Genomic DNA, 22,163 nt, shown 5'->3' with positions numbered 1-22,163 from the left:
GTTGAGAAGTTAAAGGGTTGATATGTTGTGGGGTTGTTAACCAGAGTCATAAAACAACATGTGTACTTCTGTTTCATGAGAAACTATTTGTTCTGTAAGCCTTCACCTGAAGTACAATAAAAAAATAAAATAAAAAGTTTACTAAATTTCTTAAAATAGTATTACTATGAATCATTTGCACCATTAGGGTGCCTGTTTTAGACTTTTATTTTATAATATTATGAAGGGACACTTTGCTTACAATTTAAACGTTTATCATTCTATTTAACAACCCATTTGTTTCTGTAGAAGAAATAGCTTTAGAGGATTCACATGCCACTTGACCTCTTTACTAAAAGAAATCCAGATGGAATGTGTTACTATGTCAACCTTATTCTTTAAAATATTACATTATTTCTTGTTTAAAAACAATTTCATTAGTAAAATAGGGCTGTTTCTGCCCTACACTATTACAAATAAAACATTCATCTAAAAAATATCAGAAGTGACTGTCATTATGTCAGTTAATATGCTCTATCTGCATTGCAGAACAGTAAGGTATCTTTAGAATTGTAGGGAGCCATTTCAGATTTATGTACAAAAGGATAGTTTACAATATGGTAATAGTGATGATGTGCATAGTTTAACCTTCTTCAATCATTGCAAGTACTTTCCAGATTTTTTTTGTCATGTCATAATATATATTTGATTATTTAATTCATTTTAATGTATCATTAGAATAGATTTAGAGCTGTTTCTTTATAACTTAAGTGTGATCTTTGATCTTTTACATTAAATGATACCACATGGTTCTCACAGAAAGGTAAAGAAGAGAAAAAGTGTTTCAGGTGCTTGTCAGTCAATTCTTAGACTTTATTTTGTTTTAATTTCTGGGAAAAGCAGAAAGAACTTTAAAATTTAACATGTCTATAACTGAGTATTATTCTTAGAGATATTATCTTTTAAAAACTTGTCACTTTTAGGAAGTTAATACTCAAAGTATTGTATGAAATATTGTACATATATTTTTTAATTGCATTGTGTCTGTTTCTGTGAGTTGGTATATGTTAGATATTTACATTGTATTTGTTTCAGCATTCTACTTAGTCTGAAGGAAAAAAGGTACATTATAATTGGCAAAGTTCTGTATGTTGTTAGAAAGTTTATAACTGCTTCATTTGATAATTTTCATATTTTAAAAACTTTAAGGTGCAGCAGTTGAATAACATGGATGAAGTATGTTATGAAAGTGTTTTGAAACAAGTAAAGGCTGGACATCAGGTATACTTAATTTTCTTTTTCTTATTTTTAGAGGAGGCTTGATAAAAATGTTAATATTTAGGCTGTTAATATAAGAAACTTTTTCTTGAATCATGAGACAATAACTCAGAGATTTTATTTCTTAATTTTTAGCCCAGTGGGTGGCCATGTAAGTCACAAAAATATTTATAGATAATAATATTCCAGTATTGATAAGTTGTACTATTTTGCTCGCCATTTTATTAAATAGCTAAGAGAGTTCATCTTTTACGTTTGTTTCTTTTTGTCCTTTTAAAAAATCAGCAACCTTTTCTCACAGCTCAAAAATTTTAGTATGTAATTTTTTTACATAAATGTAACATTTTTAAACATTATATTATTCTTACTCCTGCTGTTTTTATGAAGTAATATCAATTGAAGTGTGTATAATAGAGTTTCTATGTTTTTTTATGTGATGTTTGGAAATTAAGCAGTATTATTTTTAAACTCTTCATTCCAGAATCCTCCAATCAAGATTGTTAATGAAAGTGTGAAATGCTAATTGCTTATATAAAACTTGATCATTGCTCAATTATTTATGGTGTTTTGGATAACTTTATTATTAAACTTTTTCTACATTGTTACCCTTTTATGACATTGTATAAAATGAAAAATTTTTTTTTTGTTCTTTGGATTTTTGTAATTTTTTTTTCCTTTTTAATTAAAAAAAAAATTTTTTTTTTAATTCCCCATTCTCTCTTTCACCCAGCCCTTAGTAACCACTAATCTTTTGTGTTGAGGGATTTACCTGCTCTAGATACTTCATATAAGTGGAAACATACAGTATTTGTCCTTTTGTGCCTGACTTATTTCACTTAGTACAGTGATTTCAAGGTTCATCCATGTGATGGTGGCATGTTTCAGAAATTTATTTTTTTCTTTATGGCTGAATAATACTCCATTGTGTGTGTGTGTGTGTGTGTGTGTGTGTGTATACACCACATTTGTGTATCCATCTGTTGATGTACGCTTGTGTTGTTTTCACCTGTTGGCGATTTGAATAATGTCACAGTGAACATTGGTATATAAGTGTATGTGTCTGTTTGAGTTACTGCCTTCACTTTTGGAGGGTATATATATATATATACCTAGAAGTAGAATTGTTGGGTCATATGGTAATTGTATATTTAACTTTTTGAGGAACCGCCAAACTGTTTGCTACAGTGGCTATACCATTTCACATTCCCACCAACAATGTACAAGTGTTCCCAGTTGGTAATGAGGTCCACATCACTGATTCCTGTTTAGAAAGGACATGCTTGGATGGGATACCCCAGCGAAGGCTTCCAGTGACCAGAGGCTGGCTGCTGTAGGGCATGAGGAGCGTAGGAATGGAGAATGCATGCAGCTAAGGCAGAGGTTGGAGACAGGCATCACTCCCTGCCTTTCGTGTGTGTTTCATGGCTTCCATGATTGTCAGCCTTACAAGGTGCTGTCTCTTACTGCTACACCTTGTTGGGCTAAAACTGCACTATGGGTGATTGTGTACTGTGATTATAGTTTTAGAACACACTGACATAGTTTTGAATCCAAGGTCTGGTCCAGATGTGTGCTCAAGTCCCTCTCTCCACACAAGAATTAGCATAGGATAACTATGACCCTTCTTTAGGGTGTGTGCTCTAAGATGATAGGTTTAGGCTGCAAGTGTCACAGTTTCTCTTTTTGAATGATTAATGATGATGTTTGTTTTCCCTAATAGTAGTATTTTCTTAACCTTTTGTAAAAATACCTCCATGTCTCCTTTATATTTTTTAATTATAAAGATAGCAATATTAACATTTTTTCCATAAATCCACTATCATTTCACTGTTTAAATATTATTACTCTAATTTTTATACATTTTTCTCTAGTCTTTTATCCTTTCATATATGTGGCTTTTAATTTTGTTCATTCAGATTTAATTTTAATTATTAGTTATTCATTACTAACATATTTATACTATATATACAGTTTTATATTCATTCTTTTTCTTAATGAGTAATAAACATTTTTAAATGTTTCTACATTTAAATGTTAATAATTTCAATGTCTGCAAGAGAAAAACAGGAGTCTTTATTCAGGTTCTAAGTTTCAGACACCTCTTAGTTACCCCAATCCTCTGACATAAGCATTATTGTCTCCTTTTGTTAAGAGAGGAAATGAGCCTAAGACATGCTAAACAGGTTCCCAAGGTAATATAGGATTTAAATCAGGTCTTTATGTTGTCCACACATCCTCAACTTTGTACTGCCCCTTTGCCATTAAACTTACATTGGCTGTTTCTATATTGGTTATTCTCCCATTATTGAGTACTTTGTTTGCATTTTTTTTATTATTAAAGATAGTGTTGCTACAGTGATCATCTTTCTGCCTGTTGTTATTTTTTCTGTTGAAAGATTTACCAAAAACAGAAACCTGTTACTAGCTGCTGTTGAGTCTATTCTGACTCCTAGTGACCCTATAGGACAGACTAGAACTAGAACTGTCCCCGTGGAGCCCTGCTGGCACAGTAGTTAAGAGCTTGGCTGCAAACCAAAAGGTCAGCAGTTAGAATCCACCAGCCACCACTCTTTAGAAACCCAATGGGGCAGTTCTACTCTGTCCTATAGAGTCCCTATGAGTCGGAATCTACTCGATGGCAATGGTTTTTTTTGTTTGTTTGTTTGTTTGTTTTATATGGTTTCCAAGGCTGAAATCTTTACAGAAACAGACTGCCACATCTTGCTCCCATGGAGCAGCTGGTGGATTTGAACCACCCGCCTTTCAGGTAGCAGCCCAGTGCTTAACCACCGCACCACTAGGGCTCCTTGTTGAAAGATTTACTTAGGATAAATTCCCTAAAATGGAATTAAGGCATTGCCACATGACCTTATAATGCATTCCAAATAGGTTGTGATATTTCTTTGTCACAGCAGATTTACATGGGGTTTTATAAACACATGCCATCTTCTCCTGAATAGTTCTGTTAGTATAGTGCAGTGTTAAGTTATGATCTGATATGCGTTTGCCTTTTTAGTTTTTTTTTTCCAGTTTTAAGTCACATAAAACATAGTGGTGTCATGCCAGTGAATTTTTTTTTTTTTAATTGGGAACTATTACTTCTAAATCATGATTATGCATTGTGTTATGTACCATATTGTCCATGCTTTGCTTTAGCTGTGCGCTTTCAATTAGAAAAACCTGTTCTTCCCTGAATATTTGCTTCATATTGTGACCATGTGGTCTTTTAACCACTGTTTAAACTTTTTTTATTCAGTCTGTTTTTTAGTAATTTTATTTTAAACCATACTTTAAAAATACAATTACAAACTTAGCCCATGGGCACACCAAAATGCAAAAATCAGGGGAAAAAATGTCAGTGCTAATTTTACTACCAAATGATAGCTTCTGTTTATATGTTCTACCATTTTTTAAAAAATATATTTTATTCCCTTATTTCTTCTCTTTTTTCAGTTATTCCTGTTGTTTCTCTTTTATAATTTCCTCATCTGAAAATATGACAGAACTATTAATAAAAATAATAACATCAAAATATAAATAAATGCTTAGATTAAGGATATATTTAAAAATTTTAATTAGTGTGTTCTGTCCTTTAAGATTTTGTGTTTTAGTAGGACAGGTCCTACTAAGTATGATTGGGCTATAAGGAAACATTGTTGGTTTAGTTCACAGTGTAGTGTCATGTGCTTGGGGGATCTGTGGTAAATATGATTTGATTGTGACAAATGCCTCATTTTCAAAGATTTATGGAAAGGAAATATGAAATGTATCAGGGCGATGGCCCAGTAGTTGAAATTTGCCTCTTAGTATTGCTGGTATTAAAATGCCCAGGCCAATCAATGCCTTTAGATTGTCAGTACTGAGGTGCTAAAGCAATGCCTTAGTCTTTTACATTAATTCAGTCATCTCAGATTAGGAGTTCTTTTGCAGCATAATTCAAGAACAAAGCTCTTTTTCATTTCTTTCAATTACCTACACGGGTGTGTAATTTTGAAAATGTAGCCCAAAACTTAAGTCTTTCTCTATATCAGTCTTTTTAAAGGGATTCCTCTGTCATCTATATGCAAGTTAGCTGTCGAGTACTATTTGGCCTATAAAATCATTTAGCTTGGTAAGTGGCAGCTTCTGCTGAATGCCTTTGTAATATGTCCAGAACTGAAAACTACAATGTGGATACTTCGGAAGTATGTCTGTTGGTACATTTTGATTTTGGAAGCTGTGGTAGATACCTTTTTCAACAAGGCTGGCAATCCTTGATTTAACCTGTCACATAAGAAATACTAGTTCACAGTAGTGTTTGATTACTGAGGGTCTTGTGGAGGTTCACTTTCAGGGGGCTTAGAACCCCTCATTGGATTATTTTTCCTTTTTTTATCTCCTTAAAGAAATGCCTTCACTAAGCTGTGGTGTTATGTCCTTTGCTTTTATTAGAAGGTCAACAGAGAACTTCCCAGTAGAATATTGCTTCTGAGTTGTATTATTTTCCTCTCATAACTGAGGTTGAAGATGTTATCCCAGTCACTGGCTGTCTTTATATAAGGTTCCAAATGATAATTTTCAACAAATGAATTTGTATGCATCCATCTGTCAGAAAGTGAAAAATATATAATTCAACAACCTTTTCACCTTTTTGGAGCCCTGGTGGCACAGTGGTTGAGAGCTCGGCTGCTAACCAAAAGGTCGGCATTTCAAATCTACCAGCTGCTCTTGGACACCCTGTGGGGCAGTTCTGCTCTGTCCTATGCGTTCACTATGAGTCAGAATCGACTCTGCAGCAGTGGGTTTGGTTTTTTGATTTCACCTTATTATCTAAAAAGCTGACAGCCAAATTAACTCTTCAATTGTATTACTCAGCCAAACTGTGATGATTGAACTAACTATGTGTACTTCATTCTAAGAGATTTTTTTTCTATTTAAATATTTTGCTGTACATTGAGTACAGTAAATTATGTGTGTATATGTGTGTGTGTTGCACACCCCATACCCACGTGCACACATAGAGAGCAAAAGAAAGATTGAGATTTGCTTTTGAAATTCAGTTATAGTTATAACTAACTACAGAGTAGTAAAGCTTTGTAGCCAACTGCCTATTCCATGAATGTGCTTTCTTTTGGTATCAAGGTACCATCAAAGTTTATTTCTTGGGCTGTGTACTTACCAACTTTGTTTTGTTGCCTTTTAAATATATCTTAGCAATTAATGTATAGCAGTAAGGAATATATAAATCAGTCTGTTGTAGCCCACTTAAACTAATGGAATTGTCCTTGCTACCACCTCATGTTCCCTATCTTCCCACCACACCCAACCAGTTAAAAATCTTTCCAGTGAATACTCATGGTTTTGTTTGTTTTCTTGTCTTTGGGTTGTTTTGTATTTTGGATTTTCTCCCCTGGTTTGGTTGCCCTAACTACTTTGGTTTTATCAGAGCAGCTACTTTTCAGACCATTAGTAAGAAGACTAAAATATGTACTCATTTTTAAAATATGCACATACAAAAATAGAACTTTCAGACTAAAACTTTTCTTGCTAAAAATTAATAATTTCCTTTTAAATGTACAAATTAATTTATCATGTTTCTCCCCATTTAGATCAAAGTAGAATAGAACAAATATCATGTTCAAAAGCCATGCTAACATTCTCTGATCATACTATTCCATAGGTTTCAGCATACCTGTCATCTAAACTTACGTGCTCATATACTTAATAGATTTTATGTACAGCTTTGCCTTAGAAGTATTAAAAACAGTAGGAGGCAGTTGTGTTCCACTCAGGCATGTGTGATGACAGATGGAGAAAATCTTTTCATGTTGACTTTTCAACAGTCATACTCTGCAAGACTTCAAGCTCTTCTAGGTTATTGGGAAATTAAAAGTTGGCGAGTCAGCCTTTAATTTTGATCCATCTGCTCAAACTAATGAGATGTCTCATTTGTAAGCTTCTCTTTGCGTTAACAAATGCAAGTACAGCTTTATCATTCCTGTTAATAATTCCCCTCCTCCTGTGTGACTTGCAGAATAGGAAAATAATTGATGCCTTAACTGTATTGAGATTTTTCTTGTTATACAAACTTTGTTATAGTAATAGAAAGAGAAATTAGAAACTGCCTCAGATATTCAGTAAGTTAACTTGTTCAATTTTCACATTATCATAAAAGCTTTTAAGATCTTTGTTTTGTAGCTTTTTACTCAAAATCTACCTCCAGTTTTAGAAAATGAAAGGCTTTTCAGTATTAGAAAAAAAAATCTTTTTCAATCTTGGGTTAATGCTAAACATCAGCATTTCATTATTCAGATGTGTTTCTTGTTTTCTCTTTCTTCATTATTTATATGATTTTGGTAGATGTTTCTAATAAGAAGCAACCTTTAAAAAGAGACAAATAATTATGGATGAGTGGATTTATTACTAGATGAAAGGAGTTATTTTTGTTTCTGTACATTGTTTCTTAGTTTATATAAAAGTAATTATGCACAATTGAAATAAATTCTACCATGCTAACTATAGTAATGGAATTTTTCATTGATCCTTTTGAATAAAGGAAATTTCTTCCTCCAGATATAAGCATCCCTAATTCTTGGTACCAGTGTTCTTTTCATATCAAATTTGTCTAATATGATTTTCATTTGTAAATTATTTGAGTGCTACTTTCTTTTCTGCCTTCTTTTTTTTCCCCCTATTGAGACATAATCCCAAAGGAATAAAAAGCAAGATTCTTATTTTAGTTCCCTAGTGCCACTATAACACAGATACCACAAGTGGGTAGCTTTAAAGAACAGAAATTTCTTTTCTCATAGTTCTGAAAGCAAAAAGTCCAAAATCAGGGTCTTGGCCATGTTGATTCCTTCTGTGAGACTCTCTGTTAGTTTCTGGTGTCTTCCAGTAATCTTTGGCATTCCTTTGCTTGTAGATGATCATCAGATGTTGCCTGTCTTCCCCTGTGTTTGTCTGTTTTGTTTTTTTATAACTCATAAGTGATTAGGTTTAGGATCTACCTTACACTGGTATGATCCCATTAACATAACCAAAGAAAACCAGTCCTGTTTCCAAACAGGATCACCAGGGCTAGGAATTCAACATGTATTTTGGGGGACACAATTCAATTCATAACAATTCTTAAGGAGAAGACATTTTAGAAATTATGAGTACAAGAATTAAAGATAGCTCACCATCTTTATCATTAAAAATAGTACTACTGAAGAAATATTTCAGATGTTTGTTAACAAGAAAATTTAAAGGAGGCATACTTCAAGCCTCTGCTCTTGAAAACTACACCCCCCTCAAAAAAGCTCTGAGTCTTCTATCAAATTGAAGTTTTCTTATCCATCCATATTCCACAGGCAAAAAACTAGTGTTTGTTATTGTTGAATTCTCTATTTTACGTTTTAAACAGTATTACTAGTGTTTGCTTAGAACTTTTTATCTTCCCTATATATAAAATAAGATTAAAATTTCTCTGTCATATCTGTGTACAAGTAATGTATTATATAAAAATAGTAGTTGATACTTTCTTTTATGTGCTTCCTTCTTTTTTAACCAGTAATTTTTTTTTTGGGGGGGTGGTGAGGAAGAGAAGACATTGAGGTTATACATTTATCCATTTATTTATTCCTTTATTAATGCAACAGTCATTTATTGTAGACATTGTATGTGTGAGGTACTTGGAATAAAGAGTTGAAGTGCATTCAATTCCTGTTTTGGTCCAATGCTAGATGATTTTAAGTTGACATCAACATTTGGTTAAAGTGAAGGCCAAAGCAGATTATCACCATCATGGAAGGGTTTTCTGGTATAATATAATGAAAATGTATCAAAGATAATTTAATTATAATTATAAATTTAGTAGTTAGATTTTAAAAGTTGGACACATAAAACTGCACTGTCAGCTGTTCTATTGATCCTGCAGTCACTGTACTGTGATATTAATAAATGCTTATTTTCAGCTGAAGACAGTGGACGAGTGAGACTTGTTTGGCTAAATCTGCTTATGTAGAGTACTCTGTTATCACCAAATTATTAAACTTTCCATTCCTCTCTGATAATAAGTTACTTAGTTACTTAGGTAAAGATTTATCTCTTTTTCTCTCCTAAACTTAAAGATTGAGTTATTAGTAAATGATACTCTTTCATTAAGTAAACTCACAAACTGAAGCTTTGTGCAGTGCTTAAAGAAGACACTTTCTGAATATTTTCTGAGACTGAAGATTAATATTCTCACTTACATTTTTTATTTCTAATGGTTTTGTGTTTACTTTTTGTTCTACATAATCATTTTAAAAGCAATTGGTCTTAAACCTTTGCTCTATAAGTAATAATGGAGAATGTAATTGGTTTCCAAGATAACAAAATTACAAAATCATTTGTGATATTTATTAAAATATCTAAATGACATGCCTTATTAATACTACTTATGCTGTTTGACTGATCAAAAACTATGGTAACCTATACTATGACATGATCATTCTTCATGCCTAATTCAGAATCATGAGAAATGATGTTGACCTAGGCGTTCTGCTCTTAGCTTTGCCCAACCCAAAGCCGAAGATGATTTTAACCAAATTTTAACCAAATAATCAAGGCAAATCCAAACTTGATGCATCTTGAATTAAAAGATTTTTTTTAAAGGCAAAATTCCCTCATGAAAGGCGCTTATAATTGATAATAAAATAATAAACTGAGGTTGCAACAGTGGAAGTAGGTGCAAAATGATGGTTTCATAGTCTCTTCTTCCAATAAAATTCTTGCCAGTACTCTAAACTTTGTACCTATGTTTTCTAGCTCCTTTGATACAAAACTCCTTGGTTTTCTATGTTTTCTAACCTCTCTGATCATTCTTTTTCTTTATCCTTTGTATCTTTTTTCCTTCTCTCCATGACTTGGTCCTAGGTCTTTTGTAAATTTAGCACTCTTTCTTTGGTTTCATACCATCCCAATTATGATCTTTATGGAAATAACTGATATATTTATATCCACAACCCAGACCTCTTCCCTGAGCTCTGTTGTTGTTGTTAGGTGTCGTAGAGTTGGTTCCGACCCATAGAGACCCTGTGTACAACAGAACGAAACATTGCCCAGTCCGGCACCATCATCACAAATCATTATGCTTGAGCCCGTTGTTGTAGCCACTGTTGTCAGTCCATTTTATTGAGGGTCTTGCTCTTTTTCACTGACCATCTACTTTACCAAACATGGTGTCCTTCTCCAGGGACTGTTCCCTCCTGATAACATAGCCTAAGTACGTGAGACAGGCCTCACCATCCTCACTTCTAAGGAGCATTCTGGCTGTACTTCTTCCAAGACAGATTTATTCGTTCTTTTGGCAGTCCATCTCTGAGCTCTAAATCTGTATTATCCTTTCTGGCTGCTCCTTTTGGGTAGCTCAGAGGGCAAATGCCCAAACCAAATTAATCATTTTCCCCCATAACCAATAGTATTCCATTATCCCTTGGTTCATTGAATAGCATGACTATAAATTTAGTTCTATATGGCAGAAACCTAAAAGCATTTTGTCAACCTTCTCCCGCTTGTTCTCATTTCTAGTCCCTCACCAAGGCCTATCTATTTTACTTCTAAATATCTCCCAAATATACTCACTTCTCTCCTTTTCCTTCTCCCCCTGAACCATCACTACCACCACCTAATCCAGACAGCCAACATGTTTTCCGTGGACTGTTCCTAATTGCTCTATCGGCATCCATTGTGGCCTTTTCCTAGCCGTTATGCGTGCTAAAGCTAGCTAGAATAATTCTTTCAAAACACAGCTTCAGTTGCTTGAATGTTTAAACCTCTTTAATGGCTTCCAGCTTTTCTTCAGAAAAAAGCAAAACTCTTTTAAAAGGGCCCCCCAAAAACCCAGTTGCCGTTGAGTTGATTCCAACTCATGCTAAGGGCCCAGGGGTCCCCATATTGTTTGGCTTTACCTCCTTCCCTCTTCATCACATACCTCTCTCTCACTTCCCAACTCCTACTTCCTTGGCCTTATTTCAGTTCTTCATAGTAGTTAATGCTCTTTCACCTCTGGACCTTTTCACAGCTTGTTCCCTCTGCTTGACATATTCTTCCTTATTCTTTATCCTTTTGATTTCATCTTTCTTAGAGAAACCTTCTTCTACCTTCCTAACTCTTTCACTTGTCTGTTATATAACACTGAATACGTCTTCTTCATATTTGTATAATTGTACTTTTTTTTTCTGGCTGTTTTTGATTAATGTCATTCTTGTATTCTCATGCCTTCACCAGTGCCTGGCACAGTTGTTGCTCAAATAGTATTTGATGAATAAATGAATGGATGGTGAGATAATCTTCATAAAGGAGGTGACATGTGAACTTACTCTTAAAGGATTAGGGTGTAAAACAGCTTCAAGGAAAGTCAAGAAAATAATCATTAGTCCTGTGGTACGTTGAAAGTTGAGGCTGAGGGCAAAAGAACCTGAAGGTGCGGAATAAGACCAGAGAGCTTTGATTACCTTCGTAAGGAAATTATTTTCCCCTGTGGGCTATAAAGATCAATGAAAGTATGTTGGTATTTTTCTTTAAAATGTTTCATTACATAAATTTACTCTTATTAGTATGTCATCTAGCTATTGTCTTCTCTGTTAAAAAAAAGAAAAAGTTGTCGTCGAGTGGATTCTGACTCATAGCGACCCTATAGCACAGAGTAGAACTGCCCCATAGGTTTCCAAGGAGCAGCTGGTGCATTGGAACTGCTGACCTTTTGGTTAGCAGCCAAATGCTTAAACAGTGCACCACCAGGGCCCCATAGTCCTCCCTGTTGGAAGTATTAAATACTCTCATTTTCTCCTAATTTAACATAACCATCTGACTTAGCTCTTTTTCATGATATAGACTCATCATTTGTGCCATCAGTTAAGTTACTATATTCTTTTTTATGTCTATTCATTAAGTCCTTGAGGAGTAACTTTTGAACCCTTTTAAAAACTTACATTTTTTAAGAGAGCAGAGAAATTTTTCTAAAATACAACCTATTAAAAGAGTATACAATTATATTCTTGAAATTTTATATACAGCGGTTTCTTTATTAACCTTGTGATGTTCTTCTCATCATGTTCAAAGGGAATACTCTTTAATGTGGAATATTAGAATTGTATTTTTCCTTTATTGCTATTAACATAATTTTTTTCCTAAGTCTTTTAGGATTTTCAAGCAATCAACTAGCAGTAACAACAACATATACACCTTCTCCTCACTTACTATGTTGTTATCCAACATTTCACATTTACAACAACAGTCAAAAAATCTACTATCTGGGTATTTTGCATATTAACAACGTGTGTCTGGCAGTAACAAATGCCAAGGTGTGAGGAGAGAGTAACACTGTTTTGATGGTTAAGGTTATGTGTCAGTTTGGCTGGGCCATGAATCTCAGTGATTTGGCAGTTATGTAATGATGTAATTTGGCTGATGGGAAATGATGTAGTCATCCTCCATTTTGTGATCTGATGTGGTCATCCTCCATTTCCACATAGCACTGATTTCACATAATGATCTCGTCTTTGAAACCTAACTATGTCAATAAGTGAGGAGAGGGTATATAAAGAAGCATTGAGTCTAGTTTGGGATATTCACTTGTGTCAGATACTTCATATTTTCAGTTATTCTGGTGCCAGTAAAACCTAATCTGCATACATGTTTATTTTATACTCGGTGTTACTTGAATTATTTATATGGCTGTTTAAATAACAGTAATAATATAAACTTGAGCAATGCTAAAACAATGTTTTGTAATCATTTGCTATACTGTCTTAGAAGACCATAGAAAACTCTCTAGGTAGCTATTCAGAATATTTTACATTAAATTGTCAGAAGTGAATTTGACAGTGATTAATTTCATTCTAAAGAATGATATATTGAATCTCTTTATTAGCTGGTTTCTAGCCGAAATTTGGACTTGAAAACATTTCATAGATATATTTAGTAAGTTCAGTTACCACCACAAGCAATTGTTTGATTATATTTTTATTGCCATCTTTTGATAAAATTGAACAAGCAGTATTTTCATTAAAGGTGAGTACAAAGTTTTTTGTCACAAGGAAATCTGATACAGTTATTCACGTATTTGTTCAAAGTGCAAAAATGAGAACTATTCACAAGCAATTAGCTATTACAGGCTTTTACAGTATTTGTCTGTAGCTGGAGTTTTGGTTAAATTTTTGTTGTTGTTTTCATAGTATCATGGTGAGAAGGGGTGGGAAGGAAGAAGTTATGCTTCCATAATCAATATTATAAAATAGTGTTCTGTTTTTAAGAGGATACCAATAATCTCAGATCTCATCTCATTTTTTCTTGGTTTTGTAAATGAGTAGATGGGAAATAAGCTTTAACTATATTATGGCAAATTAAGTGGGCATTTCTAAACTGTACAGCATACATCAAGTTAGTGGCTGCTTCAGAAATACAGTCAGGAACCTGTTTAATCCTAAACTGTGAAGGGACTGAGGTAATTACCCTATCTGCAAGCTAGAAGTTGTCTGCAGCAGTATAATTTTATTATACACTTACACATACACCCACACACACTCAAGACCCCTGGATTAGGAAACAGACCTTGTATTTCTTCACACAGCATCTTGTATCTGTTGCCCCACCCCTAGCTCACCATGAAGCATTGTGGTGAGAGCCAGCTACCTCCAAGTGGGTGGATTGTACCATAGAAGAGCAACTCCAAAATTATGAAACTTGGAACCTATCTAGGAGCCACTGGCACATATGCCCATCCTCCGTTTTGGAGAGAGAGAGAGGTCTATCAACCAACTAGCCCAAAGACCTTATCTTTTGTCCTAGAATATAAACAAAATCCTCTCTTGGCGAAGAAAGGGAAGGTCTATACCCTGGGATGTAGGCATTTGACTCCCTAGGCTATAAGAAAGCAGTCTCTAGGTTTCATTATCCTTAGAATGGGAGAAAATGGCTTTGTGGGAGTAGAAACATTCTCTATCTTTATAGCGCTTCAGTGTCCATTGCTCAGAAGGCCCTGACCATGCTAGAACACCTAGAAATTCAGGGAGGATTGTCTTCTAACAAGATGTAAAGGCATCTGGAAAGGATGTGTAGGCACTAATAAAACTATGTTAATAAGATGGTAAACTACTTTTTAAAAATATTCTAGGAAAAAAAAAAGTAGCTGCTCCACAGGAAAAAGATGTAGCAGTCTGCTTCCATAAAGATTTACAGCCTTGGAAATCTTACGAGGCAGTTCTGTTCTGTCCTATAGGGTCACTATGAGTTGCAGTTGACTCCACGGCAACTTTTTTTTTTTAACCGTCTCTTCATTGCATACTAATTCTCTCCGGTAGTCCTTTTGTCCTTTTCTTCATGGACCCAGATCTCATTGTTTTGACTCTGACATTTCATTTGTACTTGTAGCTGCCTTGTAGCTGCATTTTTGAAATCATATGGAGAAAAGGCCAAATAAATGTAAGTGGCTTAATGGATGATCAAATGGCAGTGTGCTTTTTTTTTTTTCAAGTGTGACATGGCTATTTCAACTATAACCCATTGTTATCAAGTCAATTCCGACTTGTAGCGACACTATAGGACAGAATAGAACTGCCCTCTAGGGTTTCCAAGGCTGTAATCATTACAGAAGCAGGGTGGTACATCTTTCTCCCGTGGAGCCGCTGGGTGGGTTCAAACCGCTGACCTTTCAGTAAGCAGCGGAGCGCTTAACCACTATGCCACCAGGGCTCCTTTATTTCAGCTCTAGGTTTGTAGAATAACGGTCATTTTTTTTCTTGTTTTTCTTTCTTTCTTTCTTTTTTTAATGAAAAAGGTTGAATGGAGCGTACAGTACAGATTTGTGAAGAATTGAGGTGCTTTTCATTTGTGTTTATGAAAATGGCTAAAAAAAGTAGGATACAGTTAAGAGCCAATCTAAAAGGAATTACAGTTTTATGATATCTCTTTATAATAGTATACTTTTAATTTAGCTACTAAATTTGATTTCAAGTATACTAACTTAGGATTTCTTCTGCACAAGTAAGTTTTAAAAAGATAAAGTGTATTCCTCTAGAAAGAAGCTCTTCAAGTATGTCACTTGAGAATATCAAGTGCACAGTTGGATTTTGAGGAATTATAAATAGTGATTGTTGTCTAAGAAAAGAAATGAAAAATACTGATAGAAGTCCTAAGAATACATTTTTATGTCCTTGGTTTTCTGAAGTTAGATTCAGTCCAGAACATCTTATAATGTTGAATAATAGGCCTTCGAGTTCAGTGGCATCTGTAAAATGAAATTGTTAGCTCACTAATGAATTTTATTTGCATAGTAATAGACTAGCTAGTCTTGCTTAATTTGCTCTACAGAATAGATGTTACTATTTTTGGGTTGTCAATAACAAATATCAGTGCAATTTGGACTGTCTCAGAAGTCAGTAAAATATTTTTGTGGGTATGATACTGTAATATAGAGAAGAATTCTCCATTCTGTCTTATCAGCCTTCATTAGATTGACACAGGTTTAGTAATGAATTCAGTGGATCCATGTCTGGTCTATAGGGACTAACTGAGAGCAGTCACAGTAGTTTGAGCCACACCGTTTAGATTTTAGTCGTATTTGAGAACATATTTGACACAGCATAGCATCCCTGGGTGGTTCAAATGGTTAACTTTGCTGCTGCTAACTGAGAGGTTGGTGGTTCAGGTACACCCAGAAGTGCCTCAGAAGTAAAGTCTGACTTCCAGAAAGTCAGCCATTGAAAACCCTATGGAGCACAGTTCCGCTGACACACACGGGTCACCATATGTTGGAGTCAACTCAATGGCAGTTGGTTTAGTTTGATTTTTGATTGACATAGCAAGAGTTCAGGGTGCTTAGATTTTTAGAACTGCTGTATTCCTTTCCCTTCATGATTAAATTGATCCTTACAAGTAGGTTGGCGTCAATGTATGTTTTTTAAGATTTTTGCTTATATGTATGTGTATCTGTAAGTTAATAATATATATATTCTTTATGCAGATCTGAACTTAAAAATGGAAATGAGTTTCTAGACATACAAACTTCTAAAGTACTAAGAATGTTCATGATTTGAGGTCTCTTTCTATAGGCTTTTTTGCCTTGCTAAGGTAAGAGCTGGAATATGCCCTTATCCCAACGCTATTCCTCTGTCAGGAACAGAGGAAAGTCATTTGTTGGCTTTAACAACTGATGGTTTCTGTTGAAAACCTGGGACATGCACTCACTAGAATCTTATCCCTGTTGGTCAGGAGTCTGGCAGCTTTCCTAGAAGGGGCCACCAGAATGCTGTTTGGTGAGCCAGCATGAGGACTAGATGATCAAGGACTTGAAATAGAAATAGGAGCCTGAACACACCCTCTAAATGTTTCTGTCACAGGCTAATCTTATCATAACTAGTTTATTAACAGGCAGATCAATAGGTTTGAGAACATAATACTTAGAACTGAGAAGTATGGCAGAGGCAAGCAATAATTTTTGGGCAACTGATATTAAAGCCTGCCTGAGATCTCTAGGGAGCGCATGGGGGAGTGGGGGGAGGGTGCTGCCAATATAGCCTTTCCTACTTTCCCTTTTGGCATGTAAACTATGTATGAGTCATCAATCTTAATGCTAAGTATTCAACAAAATGGAGATACTTTTTAAGATTAAACTGAAGCAATACTGGCAATATCCAGCAGATACCTAGCATATGCCAGGGACTGTGCTGAAGAGAGCAGAAATAGACTCCCTGCATTAGTGTTGCTTATACTCTGATGAGGGAAACAAAGGTTAGTAAAATAATTATGCATAAGATGTAAATTTACAGCTTTGATAAATAAGCCTGCCAAAGGAGAAGTATATGGTACTAGAAAAAACATGTAATAAAATGTTAAAGGTTTTACTGTTCCTTTAGCTTTATAGAAAATTTGTACTCCTTGTTCTCTGTTTTCCTTAGTAAAATTTTGTTTCTGATCAATTGAAAAGTTTGATTGGAAGAATCTGAACAATGTTGATATACCAAGCAGGTGATCTTTCAAGGTTTCACGTATTTAAAATAGTCATAGACCAAACTGCTGCCATTGTGTCAATTCCGACTCATAGCAACCCTATAGGACAGAGTAGAATTGCCCTACAGGGTTTCCAGGGAGCGGCTGGTGAATTTGAACTGCCAACTTTGGTTAACAGCTGAGCTCTTAACCACTATGACAGCAGGACTCCAGTTATATACCGTTAGATTTTAAATTGGACTCCCTACTGCAAAGCTGTCCCTTTCCCTCTTTCCTCCATCATTTTCCTCTGTACAATGTACCATTTTAATACTCTGTATTTTACATATTCATGTATTTATTATCTATCTCTTCCCTCTAGAATAAGGGCAGAGTTTTTTTTTTTTCTTCTTTTTTTTTAAATTGTACTTTAGATGAAGGTTTACAGAGCAAATTATTTTCTCATTAAACAGTTAATACACATATTGTTTTATGACATTAATTACCAACCCCACAACGTGTCAACACTGTCCCCTTCTCGACCTTGGGTTCCTCGTTAGCAGCTTTCCTGTCCCCTCCTGCCTTCTCATCCTTGCCCCTGAGCTGGTGTGCCCCGTTAGTGTCATTTTGTTATATGGACCTGTCTAACCTTTGGCTGAAGGGTGAACCTCAGGAGTGACTTTGGTACTGAGTTAAAAGGGTGTCCAGGGGCCATACTCTTGGGGTTTCTCCAGTCTCTGTCAGACTAGTAAGTCTGGTCTTTTTTTGTGAGTTAGAATTTTGTTCTACATTTTTCTCCAGCTCTCTCCAGAACCCTCAATTGTGATTTCTGTCAGAGCAGTCGGTGGTGGTAGCCAGGCACCATCTAGTTGTGCTGGACTCAGTCTGGTGGAGGCTGCGGTAGTTGTGATCTATTAGTCCTTTGGACTAATCTTTCCTTTGTGTGGTTGGTTTTCTTCGTTCTCCCTTGTTCCAGATGGGGTAGGACCAGTGGAGTACATCTTAGATGACTGCTCACAAGCTTTTAGGACCCCAGATGCTACTCACTGAAGTAGGATGTAGAACATTTTCTTTATAAACTATGTTATACCAGTTGAGCTAGATGTCCCCCAAGACCATGATCCCTAGCCCTCAGCCCAGCAGTTTGGTCCCTCAGGGAGTTTGGATGTGTCTATGAAGCTTCCATGACCTTGCCTTGGTCAAGTTGTACTGACTTCCCCAGTATTGTGTACTGTGTTACCCTTCACCAGAGTTACTACTTATCTATTGTCTAGTTAGTGTTTTTCCCTCCCTACCCTTCTCCTACCTAGTAACCATCAAAGATTGTTTCTTTTTGTGTATAAACTGCGTTAGTCATCTAGTGCTGCTCTAACAGGAGTACCACAAGTGGATGGCTTTAACAAAGACAGGTTTATTCTCTCACAGTCCAGTAGGCTACAAGTCCAAACTCAGGGCTTCGGCTCCAGGGGAACGCTTTCTTCATCGGCTCTGGAGGAAGTTCCATGTCATCAGTCTTCCCTTGGCCTGGGAGATTCTCTGTGCAGGAACCTCAGGTCCAAAGGATGCGCTCTGCTCCCGGCACTGCTTTCTTGGTGGTATGAGGTTCCCATGTATCTCTGCTTGCTTCTTTCTTTTATATCTCAAAAGAGATTGCATTAAGACACTATCTAACCTTGTCAACCTCATCAGTATAACCGCATCACAGTGATAGAGTTTACAACACATAAGGAGATTCATATAATCTCATCATAGTGATAGAGTTTACATCAGATAACACAATCATACAACACTGGGAATCATGACCCAGCCACGCTGACAGATATTTTTGGGAGACACAACTCAATCCATGAAATAAACTTTTTCATGAGTTTTTATAATAGTGGTCTCATACAGTATTTGCCCTTTTTGTGTTTGACTTATTTCACTCAGCCTAGTGGCCTCCAGATGTGAGCCATGTTATGTTTTGCAAATCATCATTGTTCTTTATTGTTGCATAGTATTCCAGTGTGTGTATGTACTGTAGTTTGTTTATCCATTTATCTGTTGATGGGCACTTAGGTTGTTTCCATCTTTTTGCTGTTGTGAAGAGTGCTGCAGTAAACATGGGTGTGCTTATGTCTATTCGTGTGACAGCTCTTATTTCTTCTCTAGGATATATTCCTAGGAGTGGGATTGCTGGATCATACGGTATTTCTATTTCTGGCTTTTTAAGGGAGCACTGTATCATTTTCGAAAACGGTTGTACCATTTTACACTCCCACCAACAGTGCATAAGAGTTCTAAGCTCCCCACAGCCTCTCCAACATTTGCTATTTTGTTTTTTTGATTCGTGCCAATAATGTTGCGTGAGATGACATCTCATTGTAAGTTTTGATTTGCATTTCTCTAATGGCTAGTGATCATGAGCGTTTCTTCATGTTCAAGGGCAGAGATTTTTGACTGTTTTGTTTACTGTCATGTTTAAGATCTAGAACAGTGCCTAACATATAATAAACACTCAATAAATATTTTTTGAATATATGATTATATATATTTATTTTTACTCAATAAAAGTAAATGTTTAAAACATAAACTGACCCACATGAATATACTGGAAATGAGATTTGCTTCTAAATGTGAAGAGCTTTAATCTGTAGTGGAAAAAAAATTTTTTTAAATTTAACGTGTTATTGTTTAAGGCCATTTTCATCTTTGATTAATAAAATCAACACAAAAAATAGTTTAAGGGATCTTATCCTTATAGCATTAACTTTAAAAATTCAGTGTTTTGACAGCAACCCATATGTGTTTTTTGGTTGTGCGTACCGTAACAACCTCTAATTGACTAGGTCATCACTGTCTTCTGATTTACACCATTGGCTTTTTAAATAATCTGTTATAATTCATAATTCTTAACTAACTTCCTCCATAACTTTGTTACCAAGAAATATCTCAAAACATGGTCTTCCTCACATGTCAGAATGAATAAATGCATTACTGTTAGACTGTATAAATTTTTAAATTATACTGTTAGGTTAGTTTTATTGTTTCCAAATGTAGTATATATGTATCTTTTTCTTACATTTCCTTATATTGCTTTATTGACTGCCCAAAACAACCTACTGCCATCAAGTTGATTCCAACTCATAGCACCTCTGTAGGACAGAGTAGAACTGCCCATAGGGTTTCCAAGGCTGTAAATCTTTATGTAATCAGATTGCTGCATCTTTCTCCCACGGAGTGGCTGGTGGGTTTGAACCACTTATCTTTCTGTTAGCAGCCAAGCACTTTAACCACTGTGTCCGTGACTCCTTTTATTGACTACAGTTGCATTTATTTAAAATATTTGTGAGCCTCAGAGTACACATGAACGATATCTCTAAGTTTGCATTCTCAACGCTCTGCATAGTGTTTACCACAGAAAAGCACTTTGAAATGCCCTCCCTTTTTTTGTATCTTTTAATTTTTATATAATTTCAAACTTAAACAAAAGTTGCAAGAATACAACAAGAAATTTCTTCCTTTACCTGAATTCACCAATTATTTACATTTTGTTCCATTCGCTTTATCATTCTTTGTATATCTATGTATCTATGTATATTGTTTTCTAAATCATTTCACATTTATTTACAGATGTAGTGATCCTTTATTCCTAAATTTTCAGTATAAAATTTCTAAGAACAAGAATAGTCTTATAACATATCCATGGCACAGCTGTAAAAATCTAAAAATTTTCCATTGATATGGTGCTATTATAAAATTCACATTTTATATTCATATTTCATCCATTGTCCCAATAATGTCTTTTATAGCCTTTTTTTTGTTGTTGTTCCAGGATCCATTCCAGGATTATACATTATGTTTATTTGTTATGTTTCTTTAGTCTCCTTTTATTTGGAAAAGTTCAAATTTTTTTTTTTTGTCTTTCTTTTAACTTCACATTTTTGAAGAGTAAACCTCCTCCACAAAAAAATCAAACCCACTGCCATTGAGTCGATTCCAACTCCTAGCACCCCTTTGTGACAGAGTGGAACTGCCCTATAGAGTTTGCAAGGTTGTAATCTTTACCAAAGCAGATCTCCGGGTCTTTTCTCCTGCCGAGTCACTGCTGGGTTCGAACTGCCAACCTTTAGGTTAGCAGCTGAGTGCTTAACCACTGCATCACCAGGGCTCCTTTCTGAAGCATACAGATCAGTTATTTTTATAGAATGACCCTCAATTTGGGTTTTCTGAAATTTCTTTATGATTAATTTCAGGTTGTACATTTTTGACAGTAATACCACATTAATTGTGTTCTTTTCTTCTCAGTACATCCTATCAGGAGGCATATGATATCAAGTTTGTCCAGTTTTGGGATGTTCACTTTGATCTCTTGGTTAAGGTTGTTTCCACCAGGTTTCTCCACTGTAAAGTTACTGTTTTCTCCTTTGTAACTAATAAGTGGGGTGATAAACTTTTGTGACTAAATAATGTGTCCCTCATAAAATATTCACCTACTCTTTTTAGCATCCATTGATGATTTTCTACTCCATCATTCCTTCCATTCCACTGTATGCAAAAAAAGAGCTCCACCCTGCCACCGTTTGTTTGTCTCTATAGACTCAGGTTCTTATTTTATTCAAAGAGTTGTAGTTTATTACTATATTTTTTGTTTTGATCATATAGTCCCAGATTTGGCCAGTTGGGGGCTCCTTCAGGGTGGCTTCTTTGTCATTTTGACATATCCTCATCATTCTTTGAGCAATTCCTTATTTTTTGGCACACTGTAATCTTCTGGGATCATCTTGTACTTTCCCTGTTGGTTTTTTTTTTTGTTTATTTTTTCTTAAATGAATATTTTCACTGATTGCTTTCCCAGAAATATTATCTAGAAGAATGAAAAAGATAATGGGACTTTAGAATTTTCCAGCTGTTAATCAAAAGGAAATAGAATTTTGAACAGTCCCTTTCCACTAGAAGAGTTCCTCCTACAGCTGTTATTTTCAGACTGCTCC

General features: G+C 35.1%; 1 protein-coding gene across 5 annotated transcripts in view; it reads left to right on the top strand.

Moving 5' to 3' along the window:
• ASCC3 (activating signal cointegrator 1 complex subunit 3) overlaps nt 1–22,163 on the top strand; it is a 414,547-nt gene that overhangs the window by 179,498 nt on the left and 212,886 nt on the right. For all 5 annotated transcript variants that reach the window (XM_004372420.3, XM_023727600.1, XM_023727601.1 and 2 more), the window contains one exon: nt 1,189–1,260. In XM_004372420.3, coding sequence (XP_004372477.2) covers nt 1,189–1,260 — 72 coding nt within the window. The remainder of the gene's footprint in view (nt 1–1,188; nt 1,261–22,163) is intronic.

This window comes from Trichechus manatus, unplaced genomic scaffold, assembly GCF_000243295.1.
Source record: "Trichechus manatus latirostris isolate Lorelei unplaced genomic scaffold, TriManLat1.0 scaffold00017, whole genome shotgun sequence".
Lineage (NCBI taxonomy): Eukaryota > Metazoa > Chordata > Mammalia > Sirenia > Trichechidae > Trichechus > Trichechus manatus.
This window is presented reverse-complemented; position numbering and strand designations above follow the sequence as displayed.